At 39.6% G+C, this 16,722-nt stretch overlaps 2 protein-coding genes across 3 annotated transcripts in view; one reads left to right on the top strand and one right to left on the bottom strand.

Moving 5' to 3' along the window:
- Nucleotides 1–24: 24 nt before the first annotated feature.
- tax1bp1b (Tax1 (human T-cell leukemia virus type I) binding protein 1b) lies at nt 25–15,220 on the bottom strand. 2 transcript variants are annotated; one of them, XM_058647431.1, is made up of 18 exons: nt 15,079–15,220; nt 13,799–13,992; nt 10,449–10,551; nt 10,100–10,290; nt 9,855–10,013; nt 8,859–9,007; nt 8,589–8,679; nt 6,803–6,988; nt 6,373–6,624; nt 5,702–5,872; nt 5,465–5,537; nt 5,047–5,165; nt 4,810–4,935; nt 3,210–3,296; nt 2,418–2,619; nt 1,513–1,691; nt 1,338–1,423; nt 25–1,066 (listed from the first exon to the last, which is right to left on the bottom strand). In XM_058647431.1, exons 2-18 carry the CDS (start codon nt 13,973–13,975, stop codon nt 868–870), a joined length of 2,550 nt encoding a protein of 849 aa, XP_058503414.1. In that variant the 5' UTR covers nt 13,976–13,992; nt 15,079–15,220; the 3' UTR covers nt 25–867. The 2 variants fall into 2 exon arrangements, with proteins under 2 accessions (XP_058503414.1, XP_058503415.1); XM_058647432.1 differs by having other exon boundaries at nt 1,513–1,670.
- A 1,239-nt stretch (nt 15,221–16,459) lies between these two features.
- The window catches only part of hibadhb (3-hydroxyisobutyrate dehydrogenase b), a 7,430-nt gene continuing 7,167 nt past the window's right edge, over nt 16,460–16,722 (top strand). The window contains exon 1 of the mRNA XM_058648790.1: nt 16,460–16,581. Coding sequence (XP_058504773.1) covers nt 16,512–16,581 — 70 coding nt within the window. The 5' untranslated portion in view covers nt 16,460–16,511. The remainder of the gene's footprint in view (nt 16,582–16,722) is intronic.

The raw sequence follows: 16,722 nt of genomic DNA, 5'->3' as shown, positions 1-16,722 counted from the left end.
ATCACACATTGTTGACGGACTACGTGGTTTCAAACAGACTTTATTAGTACATATTAGATACATGAAAGTCACCGAACAAATGAAAGTTTTTTTTCTATGAATGAAATAACTTAATATGCTGGTAAAAGTGAAGAACAAAAGCTCGGCATGCACAGATCAGCTGATGATAATGAAGATTCAGACAAAATAAACCAATTAAATGAATTTGAAACAAAATCAAACAGAAAGGAAACCTAACCAAACAAATCCATGTACACAGAGTATCAAGGCTTCACAATATCATTGGCTTTAATTATTCTAAAATAGATGATCTGACCATATACTGTATAATCATGTGTGGATGAGAATAATCACTGAAGGTTTCTCCCTGACTGCATATAGTGCACCAAGGCTGCTTTCTGAGAAGACCAAACAAATGACTTTTACAGAGATGTTTGTGGAGGGGATCATTTGGTTTGATGTTTTTAAATGTAAAGTTTGGTAAACACTTATCTCTTTCCCTGATTCGTTGCGCCCTATAGTCTAACAGATCTGTGAGAGCCAAGTGAGTTTAAAGTCATTGTGTGTACGTACAGAACAGTCTTAACCCCCTAACATACTCTCCAAAACCAAGTGAAGGGAAATCTTGCACCTAAAAAAAAGGTCTAATTTGCAAACAGATTGAATACCCCTGCAATATACATTGAAATAAAATGTTATTTTTAAAATGTCACATCACTTCGAAGTATTTCTAAGTTGAAGTAACAAAGTCAATATAATCCTAAAGACTGGATCTTCACACTGTTACATGCAGAAAAGAGTGCAGAGTGATTTATTTCAGTGGTTGACAGGAAGTAGGCAGAGCTGATGTGCTGATTTTCTCGTGTACTAATCGAAGTTGAGCGTGTGGCCGTCGAAGTGAGTGAGCACGTGATTCTCAAACACCTTCTGGTCGCAGTCCAGCGGGAACTGCTCGCTGCACATTGGGCAGATCTTCCAGTGGCTCTCCACGTGCTCCTCGAACTTGCTCTGGTCGTAGTTGGGCGGGAAGATGACCTCACACAGCGGACACCGTTTCATGTCCATGCTGCGTGCGTGGGGAGAGAAAGGCAGGGAGAGAAAGCTCGCGTAAATAAGCAGCTGAGTGACGATGTGGGCAAAGCAGGAGCGCAGGCTAATAAATGGCATGTGTCTGATGCGTGGTGGGTGGCCTGCTTCTCCACGAACACCGACAAAAAGGGGGTTGTGCAGCGAAACAAACACTTGACACATGTTACAATGCACAGGTATAGAAACAATAGGGCGCAGCGAACTTGGACAGCAATTTATGAGCGTTTAGGTGTGGGAGGGCGCGTTACCTGGGATCAAAGCAGAAGGTTGTTTGTCCATCATTCACAAATGGGCTGTGAGCTTCATTTGCTGCAGTCTGTTCATTGGTATTACCCTGAGAAAAGACGGACAAAAAAATCAGTTTACAAAAAAAAATAGCAAGAAGGTAGCCACCTCAATGCTGTACATGGTAAAGCGGCTTACATTGTTGTTGTTTGGCTTCTCCTCAGACTCCTCGTGGCCCTCTGGCCGACTGTGGTTGCGGGTGGGTTGGATACACACCACATTGCTGTCCCAAGAGGGTGGGCCTACAGGGGGCAGCCTGAGCAGCTGGTCATCTGAAAACTCCTCATCTGCCTCATCTGCAGGGAGACAATTCAGGCCTTAAAGACAAGGAAACAAAATGTTCCCTATATAATTTTGCATATTAGTTGCATACTGGTTGTACACACAATAATGCAAGGGTGGCATTTTGAGATTTTCTAAAAACAGCATTTTAGGTTCACTGTGGCTAAAAAGCCAAAATGATAGATCGACTTAAACTGATTCTCCTAAACGTGCTCTCATGTGTACTGGCCCTACAGAGTGGTTGTAGCGATTGTAAAGACAGTTGCTGGTGTAGAACCGAATATAGTATAACCTCTAAAGTGTTTCCACCGAGTGGAATGGTTCAGTACAGTACGGTGCGTATTGTTTCCATTAGGAATAGTAACAAAATAACCGTCACGGACCATTCCATTCCTTGCTACTCTTCCCTTGAGGTACAGTACGGTTAGACCGGCTCCACCCATGACAGTCAGCTGATTGGGTGACAGAAAAACCTCCCTCCCTTGCGATCGGTGTAAATATCAAACAGGAAAAAAAGAACTGGTGGATGTCCTCCATTGTTGTCCCTTATGTTGTTGTCTGTTGTGTCGCGCTCAATGTTGTTGTTCATTGCCGTAGCACCGGTGCAACGTCACGCAAGGTGGCCATCGGGCACAGCCCACACCCCGCCTACCAAGTAAAGGTACTGTTCTCAGTAGAAACACAAGCCTGGCCGAGGGCTTTTCTATTCCAAACTGAACAGTACCATGATGGGGAAACACAGCATACATACAAAAACGAACCTTTTGAGTCTGACATGGAGTAAGGGTTTCCAAACTGCAGCTTGCTGGGGCTCTGAGAGACCAGGAGTGGTGTGGGAGCATCCTGAGCGTACGGGACGGCGTACTGCAGGAATAAAGGCACACTGAGCTGGTTGCTCTCTGAGCTGCTTTTCTCTCCAAACCCCAGATCTCCCTTCCTGCTGCTGCTGCCCTTCTGGAGCTCCTGTGGGAGGAAACAGCGGAATTCAAATCATTTTTCACTCAACAACAACAACCTCTAGTGCATATATATATATATATATATATATACTTTATGTATGTGCAACATAATGTCAGAGGGTTCTGTGCTTCCCAGTCAGTCACGCTGAACAACACATCATTGCTACAGTCACTCCACACAGATCTTGAGCTGTGAGCTCTTGCTTTTCCTCTCGCTCACACAAACAGTTTAATTAGTGCCTTCATTAAAAAAGAACCTCTTCTCGTTTTCAAAGGGGAATAGGACGCTGTGTTTTATTGATGTTAGCTGCAGACGCCAATTTAATTTACAGTCTAAACCTCAAATTGGGTCATTCTGCTCCTCTTAGCTGTAACGGCATTACCTCGAAGCAATATTTTAGGTCAGTGAGGACCTTGCTGTGGTGCAAAGTAATGAAATGGAAAATAAGAACCTATTTACTTTGCTTCTGCAATTAGAGGCATATTAAACACAGACCAGATTGTGAAGAGAAAATGGCAGGGGAATGGCACTTTTTAGGGAATTTTTAGTGTGGAATAAGGTCTATAAAAGAGAAAATGAAAGCTATCACTAACCCCTTCCAGTTTTTCCTTCTCCTTCAAAACAAGTGCTAGTGTGTCCTTCATTTCCTTCAGCTCCCGTCCCTTTTCAGCAACCTGACTCTGAATAAACAAAAGAAACAAAATGAGAGAAATGATAATCAGAGACTCTAGCTGAAAATCCTATAAAACCTCTGCTAAGAAAACCCTTCTTTATGCCACCTCAAACAAACTGGCATCATGTCCAGCCCTTTGTGATTTTCTTTAATAGCAAGCCAACTTTACGGAGTCAGAGGAATTACACGTAACAACAGTGTCAGCATCAGCGTCTTTCTCTGCCACATTTACCCTGCTGCTGTTTTCACATCCATCAGTCTGGCTCTGTGATTACCTCCGCTACAAACATAAAGGCACAACAACAATGTCGCCCTTTCTATGTTTGTACCTTTGGTAACACTGTAAATATAGCACACTAAAACATGGTAACATGTGGTAACATTATGGTAGGAATTTGTGATAGAACGTCATATTATGGTAATACCATATTACTAATACAATTTCCAGCTTTGTAATGACAATGGAGATAGTGTGTAAATAAATGTCTGAGGTAATATCCAGGTCATAAATTGACAATGAGAATCACTGCAAGCTATCATCATTGCAACACCTTCACAGGAAAATGTTTAGCAATCAAAATTGATAATTACCCCTAGGGGTGGGCGATATTGGCATTGGCATTTTTTTTAGCCGATATAATCATGTGATTTTAATTGTCTGAGTCATATCTCATTAATTATTGCTTACAGATTATATCAACAGACACAATATTAAAGAAAACATCTTTTATTCATTGTCTTTAAAGACAAAAAAACCAAAGTACTCTGCATAACATTGCACAGACTTAATCCAGGATTGTACAAAAATCACACAAAAACAAAAGAGGGACAATTTGCCCAGTGTGCTCCAGATTATTTTATATACTGTAAAAAAATGTTTAGAAAAGTTTTTAAAAAATGTCAAAATCCTATCAAATAGAAAATAATAATATTACTATACTGTATAGACCTATTAGGGCCATTTGAACTTATTTATAATAACCCGTAATTCGTTCAATTGATTAAACTACAAGAGACCACAGTATTATCAAGTCTTTAACTTCTGACATAAGCTACCGATTGAAAAAGACATCATTGAAATACAGTCAGGCTTCAGTGGATGGCATTAATTGATCACAGCCATAAAAGGCTTCCCTTTGCTGAGGACAGATTTATGTACAATACGACTCAAAGAAAAACAACCTGTTTGAATTCCTCCGAGACACTAAGCAAATATCTGCCTAACCTGAGCCAAGCGCAGCATTAGCCAGGCAACTGGAGATGACTCCTCTAAGCCAAGCTTCGCTTGTCACCACAGCCTGACATAAACACCCGTAAAATGTTGTCTCACAGATCGGCCTACTCATAAACAACACTGACAGAGTGGCTGCGTTCAAGAGAAGAGATAGCATCAAAGGCTCAGTCTTTGAGCTAGACCAGCCATACACAGACGTAAAAACAGAGAAGAGTCCACAGTCGGACTTTACTTCAAAGGCAGTCGAGCAGAGCTTCACTCGCAGCTGAACTCCGGTTGTACTAACCTTGTAGCGATCTTCCTCTGCTGCCAGCTGCAGCTTCAGGTTTTCGTTGATCTTAAACTGCTCCTTAAATTTCACCTCAATTTTGGCCAGCTCATCAGCTAACATGCCGCTACGCTCCTTCTCCTCCTAAAAAGCAGACGCAACCATATCATACATTTGCTCTGCAGTCGTCTTTCACAACAGGGTTTTCGACATTAAATTGTGGGATACATGACTAGTAACGGGGAGTTTTCTTACAACCAGCATCTGCTTGCATTTTCTGTACTTGTCATTTCTGTCAGACGCCTCTCTGCTGATGCCTTTGAGCTTCTCCTGGATGATGGCTTCCAGCATGGGATCAGCAGAGCCTGGACTCCCTGTGGAGACAAGTCAGACAGAGAGCTGATGCAAAGCAACTGTACAGAACCACTCTGTTATCAGTTCGTTTATAGACAAATACAATGAGAGGCTGATACCCTATTATACTGTGTTACACATATGTATGTTATTACACTATATACCAATTTATAATAAAAATGACTGGTTAACTGATTTCTAACATGAAATACAAAGCCTGGCATTAGTTCTCAACTTGCACAACCGTTTTATCTTTGTCTGTATCTTTGATAATGGACGGCAGTTTTAACTCACAGTTTGAAAGTTAAATAGAAGGTACCTGGCACTGATGTGTCTGGACTCCCAGATGCAGGGACAGTTGAGGCCTCTTGTGTTGAGCTCCTCTTCAGCTCCTGGAGACAGAAAAAAAGGAAACACTTAAGGGAAAAAGAAAAAATTGAAAGCACAACAAAAACTAACAGAGGGATCAGATTATTTTATTGGTACAGAAATATGATGTGAGGTGTGTTCTTTGCACTTGTATACAGTTCGTCTGCTGATATCTGGTGGGACCTACCCCTTGCTGCTCAGAGAGCTTAAGCACTTGTTTTTGCAGTCGCTGACATTCCTTGTATTTCTCCTTATAGTGTTCAGCAGCCATGTGCAGCCGCATTTTCAGGTCCTCCACCTCTCTCTGGAGCTCTGCAACAACAGCTGGGTCTGCAGCGGCTTCCTCCTCTGCTTTGGCCTTGTGAAGAAAAACATTGTAAGAGGAATGTGTTACAGAAAAGGGCTACAGGGGGGAAAGTAGATCTAGACACACTGCATAATAATCATCTATGCTGTCAAACAGCCTTTTTATGATGAGTCAAATGATTTGAGAATGAAAGAAGCTGGGTCATGTACTGCAGAAAACTATACTACTCAGGAAAGTTTGATTGTTGTTTTCTTTGCTTTTTCTGGTGAAGTCTGAAATAGACTTCTTTTACCATGCATTTTCTTTTTCATTTACATTTGTTGTGACTGTACAGCAGTTTGGTCGACTGAGGTTGTTTTTAAATGTGCTATATAAATAGACTTTACTTACTTAAATTATTTTTGTTTGCATTAGCTGTGTCAAAATATAGCATACAGTCTTTAAAATGTAATAGTTCCATAGGTAAATAATTTAACAGCTAAAAATATATTATTAAAATGTTGCTAGTCCAATCAGTGAAGCCTAGCATGTTGACTGATTTTTATCCTTACTGCTTCCTGCTTCGCCTCTGCCCTCATCTGCTCCACCAGGTGCTCTAGGTGGACGCACTGGGCTTCAACGTCAGCCTTGGCCTGCCGAAGTGCATCGGCCTCCAGTTTCATGTGGTAGAGTTCAGACATGGTTCGGTCACGAGCCCTAGAGGCATCCCGCAACTCAGCAGCTAACAGGGAGGACTGCTGCTGGTTCGCTTGGAGCTGTTCCTCCTTCTGCCGCAGCTGCTCCTTCAGGGCCTTCATATCCCCCTGCCAAACACAAACACATTTTAGAACCATGTTTTTCATATACGTAGTTATCCTTATTATTCTTTACAATTATTGTTCTTAACACTTATTCTCGTACAATAATTAATCTTGTTAATGGCTGCTTTTGACAAATCTACTTCAGTGGTGAGTTTTTCAAGCTTTAAAAAATTCTTTGTACCAAGGGAGAAACTTTGGCGAGGATCTCCCTGTACTGCTTCTCCTTCTCAGTGAGGCACGTCTGCAGGCGTCCCACCTCGTCTTTAAACTGGGCAATGGTGTTTTCCTTGTTTACATCCACTGACTTCAACATCTGCAGCTCTGCACTCAGCTTGGTGTTCTCCAGCTCCCGATTTTTCAGGTGAATCTGGTTCACACACAGATACAAACACATGCCCACACACACAGATAAGGTTATAAAACAGGAGACGTTATAAAACATAAAGTTGTTGGCTCTTGCCTCATTTATAAAAAACAATCATGATCATGTACCAAAGAGCATATGATTGTTAAAATAAATGTTGCATGACCTCAATTACAAAACGGAGATTGAAATAGGCCTGTAAAGAATTCCTCATGCACCGACCCCAGTGTGAAGTTAAATTAGGAAAAGATTTTTGGCTCAACTTCCAGTGTGTGGCACTCCTAATTCCCGTGTAGTGCCCACCACAACAAAGACATACAAAGACCAGATGGACGAGAAAAGAAACAGAAAAAAACATGCTGTTTAGACTAAATGTTTAGGTAGGAAAAGGCAAAGTAATCACAGTGGTAAAAAGTGGAAAACAGGAAATGTCTATAAACTGGTCTTGTAATTTTCAGGAATCTAATATGAAGAAATATTGTACACCAGAATGGCACTCAGTAGACTGAGCAAAAGAGTTGGTAACAGACTTCAGGTGGATGGACAGACCCCATCATATGCTGTCGACTATCGATGGTTCTTTGTATACCACGTTCATCGTAGTGCATATTATACATCACCAGACCACAACTAACAACACCTCAGCCACAGTCACACAGGCTCAACAGTGACTCCATTCCCTCTAGAGGCCAAAAAGGGGAAATCTATCCCGGCCAGTTCTTACCACCTTCTACATAGGCAGCACGGAAAGCATCATATGGACCTATGGTCTCATTTCCTTATTCGGTAACTGTGAAGCAACAGCAGCTGAGCAGGAGGGTAAAAGACATTGAACAGTGCCCTTTTCCCATTCCAGCTGGTAATTAAACATCAACCTCCATCATCGCTGAGGATTCCCACCACCCATCTCACAATCTGTTTTCCCTTCTGCTTTCAGGGATGAAGGGACAACCATTTCAGAAAGTTGAAAAGCTTTTACGCACATGACTGTCAACACTGAGCTGACAACTGTATCTAAATGTACTTTAATAGACAGCATTTCCCTTTTATAAAAAGGGGTGCATTTAAGTTGACTGTGACTGTTTTTTTTTTCTGATCTGGTTATTTTTGTGCGGCTTTGGTTTAGGAAATGGTTGTTTTTATTTGATGATTTAAAAGAGACCAAAAATACAGCAAAAATCATAAATCACATAAAAAAACACATAAATGGTAAAAATATGTCTGATTTTCACATCAAGAACAATACAATAGCTTCTCAAACATTTACAAAAGTGTTCCAATGTTGAGGAACGTTTGTCAACTAGATTCATGGCCCATGCTTCAGCCCTACATTAAAACGGAATGTGTTTAGTAAATAAGCATTGCTGAGGTAATTATACAGATTATACAGCTGTCACTAACATAGTGTTTAACCAAACCACTGCTGAGCCACTGACATAATCATGTAACATGAACTAACTAACTTCTACTTAATCAAATCAAGACATCCCTATGATAGCATCCCTTATTTGCATTACATTTATATGATGTGTTGTTTTTTCCAAGGATCACAAATATGCAAGAATTTTGAAAAAATGAACACAAAGACATTTTACTGCATTACCTTGTAAAGTTCCTTCTCATCTTTCTCATTCTTGAGATGACACTCGAGTGCCTCCTTCTCTGCTGTCAGTTTCTTCACTCTGTCTTTGAGACTAAGAAAGAGATTTAGAAAAGAAAAAAATGTTTATCATAAATTGTATCACACATCACAGTGCACATGTTCATATCAGTTGGCTAATTAATTGGTACAAATGGGGCCGGGTAAAAATATAACAGGATTAAATATATTATAATCAAATCAGCAAATCTTCTTCATCTATCCTGACCTCACCTGTCCAGCTCAGTTTCCTTTTGTAAGCCCTTCTGAGTGACTCCAATCAGATCCTCCTCCAGCTGGATGACTCTGGCTGTGGCTTCCTCCAGTCTCCTCTTTACCTCCTCTTTCTCCTCCTGCAGGGCCTGGGAAGAATTCTGCACCTCCTGGGAGACAATAAAATATTATATTGGAAGCCCAAAAGGACTTAAAACCAAATAAAATACACAGGTTTAGTAATCTGCCTGAACTTATGAAACCTATAACCAGTCTCATTCATAAAAGAAATCTACTACAATTTGTGCCAAGGCCGTCATAAATCAAGATGGGGTTTAGAAACTTAATATGACAAAATAATTCTGGCTTCCTAGTATATCACACTCTCCATGTCTGTCTTTGACTCTAAGCTTGTGGAAAGTGTGTGCAAAACATAAAGTTTATTGTCTTTGAGATGCAAATCTAAATCAACATGAACATTATGAGTTTTCAATATTAAAACATTACATGCAAAAAGGAAATTATCTTTTAACAGTTTGTTTATAGGCAGAATTTTGGAATACTTATTTTCACACCACATAAAAAAATCATATAAAAGTATAGTAATAAAATTAAGAGCCACAAATTCTGTAATCATGTTCTCATCTGAAAGGCGTTTTGAAACCAGATTTATGGCAGAGGACAGCAATATGAATTATTACTGACACTGCTTTTAAGACTTAATGTTATGCAATAAAAAGCTGACTTACAACTTTGATAATACAGACATTCATATCTGTCAAGAGTGTGAGTTATGCTTTTTAGTGGATCATAAGTTCGAACAGCTGTGCATGTTTGCAGTATTTCGCTAGGGGGTGCTAAGAGACTATTTGGCCAAATTTAAAACTTTGAATAAAAACAAGTAGAAGACATGCATCATAAAAATCATATAAATTAATCATTGTGCAAAAAGGAATGGGGCATTTTTTTCATGCAAAAAAATTGACTTTCCCTTTCCCAGCTCTGTTACTTGCTTACTTGGTTCTCTCTTCTCAGCTGGCCACACGTCTCTTTCTCCTGCTCACACTCTTTCTGCAGACTCTCCTTTTCAGCTTCCAGCTGCTCCTTTTCCTGCTGCAGGAGAGCTATGTTTCTGACCAGCTCATCTTTCTCTCTCTGAGCTTCTGCCACCTTTTGCTGAACAGAAAGATAAATTGTTTAGGGGGTTTGGCCACTCACAAAATAAGTAACTTCATAATTCACTCTGTTGAGCAAGATACTACCTCAAGGAAGCCAGCCTTGGTGGTGACCACCAGAATATCAGAATTACATTCATCCTCCACAGTCAGCAGCTCGTCCTCTGAAGGGCTGTTGGCCCGAAACTGGAAGGGTGTGCTTGCTCCACGAATCTCACCTTTGTGGGTCACATAGCAGAACTGGTAGAACTCACCGTCATCGTTGGGAACATAGTACCCTGGGAAAGAATGACACCCATTAAAATCAGTGTAAAGTGGTACAGAGAGGTTTACTGATTGAGTATGTAAGTTTTAACTATTCTCTGAACAGCGGTTTGGTCTGATATTGGTTTATTAAAAGGTGTCAAAGTTATATAAAACTTCAGTATGATCTTACCTTGAAAGACCACAGTTCTGTTGACTGCCGTACCCTCCACATAGTTCTCAGGAAGCGGCGACCACAAGAATGTGTAATAGTCCCTCGCTGTGCTCCAACCAACCTGTGAGACATCGTGGGGAATTCATTCAACCATGCCTTCTAACCACATCAGTATAAAATAATGACAATGGAGGACTAACACAAAGGCTTCCTAGAATCGAGACTGCCACCTCCAAAATATCAAAAAAAAACTGGATTATTACTGTAATTGTGGAGTTTTCAGTTCAAGTTGTGATGATAAACAAGACTACGTCTCATGCAACTTTATGTCCAGGAAGGAAAATGATCACCGCGACTCCTGAAAACCATGTGCATGTCGTCCAGCCCTAGTCATGAATAAGCCTGACTGTGGAAATGTAGCTACAACTCACTTCTAACAGGAAGGGGAAAATAGGTGAAAATTTTATACATAGGCAACTTGAAAATGAAAACCAAAATGTAATTATATGTATTTTATGTGTTGTTAACTGATGGCTGATGAGGAGGGAGGCCAGAAAATACATCCATAACTCCAGCTCGGTGCCATAAAACTGTCAAAGAAAATCAGAGTCACATTGAGTGGGCTGGCATTTGGTGTGCACACACAGGCACACACATGCATCCACAACAAGCCCAGTCAAACAAGCCTATTACCACAGCCTCTGCCGCAACATAAATTTGTGTGATGTGACTTTCAAAGTTTTGGCCAAATCATATTATAAATATTCATTCTGACAGATCGTGTTTAAATATATACTGTTGCCACAGATGTTACTTTTGATGTTGGCAGGACGCCCCCCCCCCCCTCAAATAAAAGCAAAGAAAAGAAAATCTGGGAAGTTTTCACTCTCACCTGTGTACAAACAGCCTACAGCTACAATACTGCAAGTGTTCATCAGAGCCAGAGATAGAAGGCTCTGGAGCTCCTAAACCCCCAATTGTTACCGGCACATTTCCAGCCTCTAGCAATAAAGAACAGGAAGCAATTAAAACATGCACTGAGTGAGTAAGTGTCATTACTGAAGGCTAGTGTTCACCAGTCCACTCATTAGAGCTGCAGAGGTGGCAGTGGGTGAAAACTCTGAGAGAAACTCTTTCACTTACAACAGACCGGCCTGTAATGTGTATAAATAGGAAAAGAAGAGGAGGGGGTGGGGTAGAGCTACTAGTAAAAAAACTGGACTGGTGACTCAAACAACAACATTGGTAAAAAAAAAAGCAACAAAATGAGCATGAGGCCTACCAAAGTGACACACATTTTAATTTAAAATACATTTTTTCCAGCCTTTCAGAAAAGTCAAACTTCAACAAGAAAGCAAACAAGCGCTAGCGGCAGTGTTGCTACGAGATAATGGATTGTCAGTGCAAAGTCAGGAGGCAAGTTGTTCATGAATCACACAGAGGCTGTGCTCATAGACAGGTTAATTATAAAGCTGTTCTTGCTTTATCCTAGGCAACTCTAACAACCTTTTCCAACAACATTCCTCCTTGTAGCTGAGAACAGCTCACATCAGGCAGTATGGGTAAATGTTCCAGCATCTAAGAGCCAAAGACTGCTTTTGTCCATGAGCAAATAAAACCCTGTCTCCAATCTATCTATCACCGATAGCATTCACAGTTTTTGTTTGGTTTGCCAAGTAAAATAGTGTTATTTCAGCTTATGTAAATGTATTTTAGGCTGACATGTGGAATAGTGAAAGAAAGTAAGAAAAAGTAAGAGATTTTCAATTTAGTCATACTCTTCTAATAAATCTAAAAATGCATATTTTTTCTCAAAAAAAAAACAAACAAACAGAAATTACAAACAGCTGTTCTAACAAGTCACATTACAAATGCCTGAACCACAGTTAAAACGACTGTACATCACATATTTGGAGTATGCACTACATTCTCATTAGAAGCACACCAAAGCCCTTGACTGAGTGTTAGCACTCGCAGCAGTAGCTGCTCTGCTTGATTGGGAACCACAAGAAACTAAATGTGTCTCAGGAGCAAGCACTTTATGTACAACACACCCAGGTATCTCCATGCATGCCAAGACAAGAACTTGGCAGCAAATGTTTCATCTGTCAGCGCTGCCAAGAACATTTACACGATTTATGATCCTGCATTCAGGCTTTTCTAGCTTGGCTCTGTGTTTTTGAGGCTCAAGAATTTAGTAAGATCTGTGCTGCCAGTTGTTGCCAACCTTGAAGCTAAACACAAGGTGATGTGGCATCCATCCACAGCGGAGTGCTGAATCCAGGACTCAAACAGCCTCCGCACATCAGCCTAACATTACTTCATTTTTCAGTAAGCATGGCACAAAGCTTTGCACACAAACACCTCTCAGATCTACAAAAGTGGAACATATTTCGGCTATGAGTCATTAACACTGATATTCGAAGTGGAGATGTGTAAGGTTTTTCAAAGAAATTCACATTTTAAATATCTGATGGAAAGAAAAACGAAACTAAAATAATACCTTTTTGAATGACTTAACACTACTATAACCCCCTGATAAGTGCATGAGTACATTTCTGACTTTCATTCTCTAAGCCAAGAAAAAAAAAAGTCAATGTAATAATTTCAAAACAATCACTTTTTTTGATCGTGGGCGATTTATTCCCAGTTTCCATCAATTTTCTGGTTATGCTGGTCTAGAGAAGTCTGGAGCCGCATGCTCTTCCTTAATCCATGATTCACTGCAGATGAGGCTAAAATACATTACTGCCACTACTGTATCTTTGATTTAATGTGCTCCTATAACAAGATCCATGTGTGCCACTCTTCTGTGTGGTGAGGGTCAAAATGCTCTATTAAGTCTGTCAGGCTCATTTTCCAACTAAACATGACTAGGACTGGACATGACCACCAATATGGTTTGAAATTGATTCAGTTAAAAATATATAGAGAATTAAAGGCTTTTATCCAACTCTGTCGAGATAGTTTTTGTTGCATTTTATTTCAGTTTTCACTGAGAGAAAACCATCAGCCAAGTAAAAAAAGGGTCCCAAGAAGATAAAAAACATTTTAATTTAGTTGGGACATTACAGTCAAAGTTTTTCCATTTGTACCATCAAAATCATGTTGTCCTGTCTTAATAAGTTTTGAAACTGACATGAAACTAGACATCTGCTTCAAGGTCCCACCCTCTCACGTGACTATATCTTACCCATTACATACATTTAAAATCGACTTTGTTATTTTATAAAATCAAAGTTACATCATTTAAGTACAATCTTTCTCTCTGAGGCATGTTCAAGTAGATGCCCTTGCCCAACAGCTCTAGTCAACGGAATACATACTGTAATACAACAATAGTTATTTTCTACAACAGGGATATTCACCTTGAATATGCCAACCCAGTCCTTTGGATTTGGGTTGATGAACTGTGTCAGAGTATAGTGACACTCCAGGGCAGCATGTGGCAGATAACTCTTGCCCACATTTTGGAAGATGACGTGGGCAAAGTTTGATGTGTCCATGTTGTTGCTTGATAAGGTTCCGTCCAGGAACAGTGCCATAAATCATTCAGTAGTGGCTACACAGGAAGAGACAAACAACAACATATATAATAATTAGAATCCACAGTAATCACAAGTTACTAAAATTACAAACACTCTTATCAATGACTGACAATCAATCACTGAATATTGAAAATTATGGCATATAGTCTATATTGTAAGTTGCCTGATTTTACAGTAAAAGCAATTTAAAATGTGTATATTATCATATTGTGTTGCTATGAATACCAATGGTATCATAACAGTGACATCATCAGTAATAGGGCTGCAGAATATTTACAAAGCAATTTCCAGGCTCCTTAGTAACACAGCCACTTCGCCATCAACATCTGGTGCTTATTATTATTATCATCATCATAATAAACATGTTCAAACTAAGTGAGAGCAGAAAATGATTCGTGCCATTGGTCTTCAATCGCACTTGAAACTACTTAAAATGATTTTCTTCTTGTATTTTGTCCCTTTCCTTTCTCTTCTATTTCCCCAGTCCCACCACATTGATATAGTAAACATTAACTTGGTGTATTTTCAATTAGGGCTTCAGACGATATAATTCACCGACGTAATTTGGGCAGTGACAACTAAAACACGTAATCTGATGACAGTCGGAAACGTCCTCAGCGATCGCCTCAGTTATATATATATGCTATGATACTTTTGGTCCAAAGTCCACAGAAACGATGGAACAAAATTACGAAAGTACAAACTGCGTGGTTAGGCCTAATGTGACAACTGATCATGACAGGCTACGTAAGCTATGCAGCTAACTGGCTAACGCTAGCCACATATTTTACACGTACGGGACAACAATGCGGATGAAGAGCGGATCGAATACATTAGTCCCTATAACATACACTACTGAGCAAAATATTCACCTCAACTGAAGCACACTATGCTAATTACAGAGCGTTAAGTTAGTGTCACAGTTACGCCCTTAACAAATAACAGAGTACCATGGCACAGCTGTGAACTGGAGGACAAGGTTAGCTAATGTAATCAGTTAGCAACTTGTTAGCGACACAGCCTCTCGTCAGCAACTTTAAGAAAAACAACGTCAAACGATGTTTGCTATTCATTTTTGTAATAATAAACCTCAAACATACCGAGTTGCCATGTTGAACAGACGTTAAAATCCGAATCTATCAAGAAATCAATTTGTTGACGCAGTTTAGTGCTTTCCCCTGTACTCTTCCTGGAAAAACAACGTTACGTCATTTCCGGAAATATACCGACTCGGGAATCCCACCAGACTGACAAAAAACAAAACCATGACAACAATGACAGAAGATATATAAGTAGAAACATTATTAAATGTCTAAAACTAGCTAAATATATCTATATTGAGCATATATGGAGTATGAATGAAGAATTAAGCTGTGCACATATATAGTTACTTAGGTAATTAAAAGTGTGTATATTTACTTTTGAACTGAAACAGGACATACTCAAAACGGTAGAGCTTATGTGGGACAATTGTAAAGTCATAATTGTTCATTTGGTTAAAGGAATTAAAAAAAGAAATTATTGATAGCGTGGTATGTATGTTCCATAGCAAATTAATATCTGCGCAAATAATATGAATTTAAATACCTGGACAATATCTTTGACAGACAGCTGACATAATGTCAAGGCAATGTGAGGCATTAGCCTCTAAGGAAGCTATGTTCCTTTGACCTTTGAAGTCAACAGACTGCATATGCAAAGATAAGAAAAGGAGAACTGTGATAAAGAATTTCGATCATTATTGTTATTATTATTATTATAAGAAGAAGTAGGAGGAGGTGTGTGTTTTGTGTATTAACCCTTAGTGCTCACATAGCACAGAGCTGTACCGCAGGTGCACCCATGGTAAATTGTCATGGGAATAATACACAACTGCTTATCTGGCAACCCGGTCACATAGTCAGGCTTTAAAAAAAGGGTTGTTTTTTTTGTCTTCTTATGTGTTGTTGAGTCAAAGTTATGATTAATTTTATATCGCATTTTTAGTAGTGATATAAAGTTGCAATACTTTGTTTTCATTTTCTTTTTGTTGATAAAAATGAGCCAAGTGAATATTGAACTGTGACATATATCCAAATTTCACAATTCAATCTGATTTTAAACATTTTGAGTACCTTTTGCTCAGATGTGTTTATATTGTTTGGGAAAATAAAAAAAAATGTCATCCGATTTCCTAGGTTGTGCTGAAAAAAAGGATATAAGACACACTTTATTGCACATTCTTATACCCTATGTATATACTGTACATTTTAACATAGTAATGAGGTTTGACTTTGTGTTTGTCTCAACTGTTTTTTTTTTTCATCAATGCTCAGTTAGCCCTTGAATTGCCCCCTGGAAACAAATAAAGTTTTTTGAATTGAATCGAATTGAAGAAGTCACAAGTGGAGAAGTGACGCCTCAGTCCCGCCCCCTCAGGTCATTGGCTGAAAATGAGAGCACGTGGTGCGCGGCTCTGTTAGGTAATTGGACGGATGAAGTGTCATTTAATGACGTACTGCAACGTCGCACATACGGGTCAGAGGGAAGAAGCATGGCCGCTGTGTTGAGAGGGTCTCGTTACCTTGTTGGAAGGTGCTACAGACATGTCGACTCTATGTTTGGTAAGCAGACAAACTTCACGTCGGTATATGACATACACGTCGTCACGCTGTCTTTAGAAGCTCAGGCTGTTACCTGAAGGCGTTTTGTGACAACGGAGACGAGTTCTAATTAAAATGTTCATAGAGAAGTTTGGTTTCACG

Source organism: Solea solea, chromosome 13 (genome assembly GCF_958295425.1).
Source record: "Solea solea chromosome 13, fSolSol10.1, whole genome shotgun sequence".
NCBI lineage: Eukaryota > Metazoa > Chordata > Actinopteri > Pleuronectiformes > Soleidae > Solea > Solea solea.
This window is presented reverse-complemented; position numbering and strand designations above follow the sequence as displayed.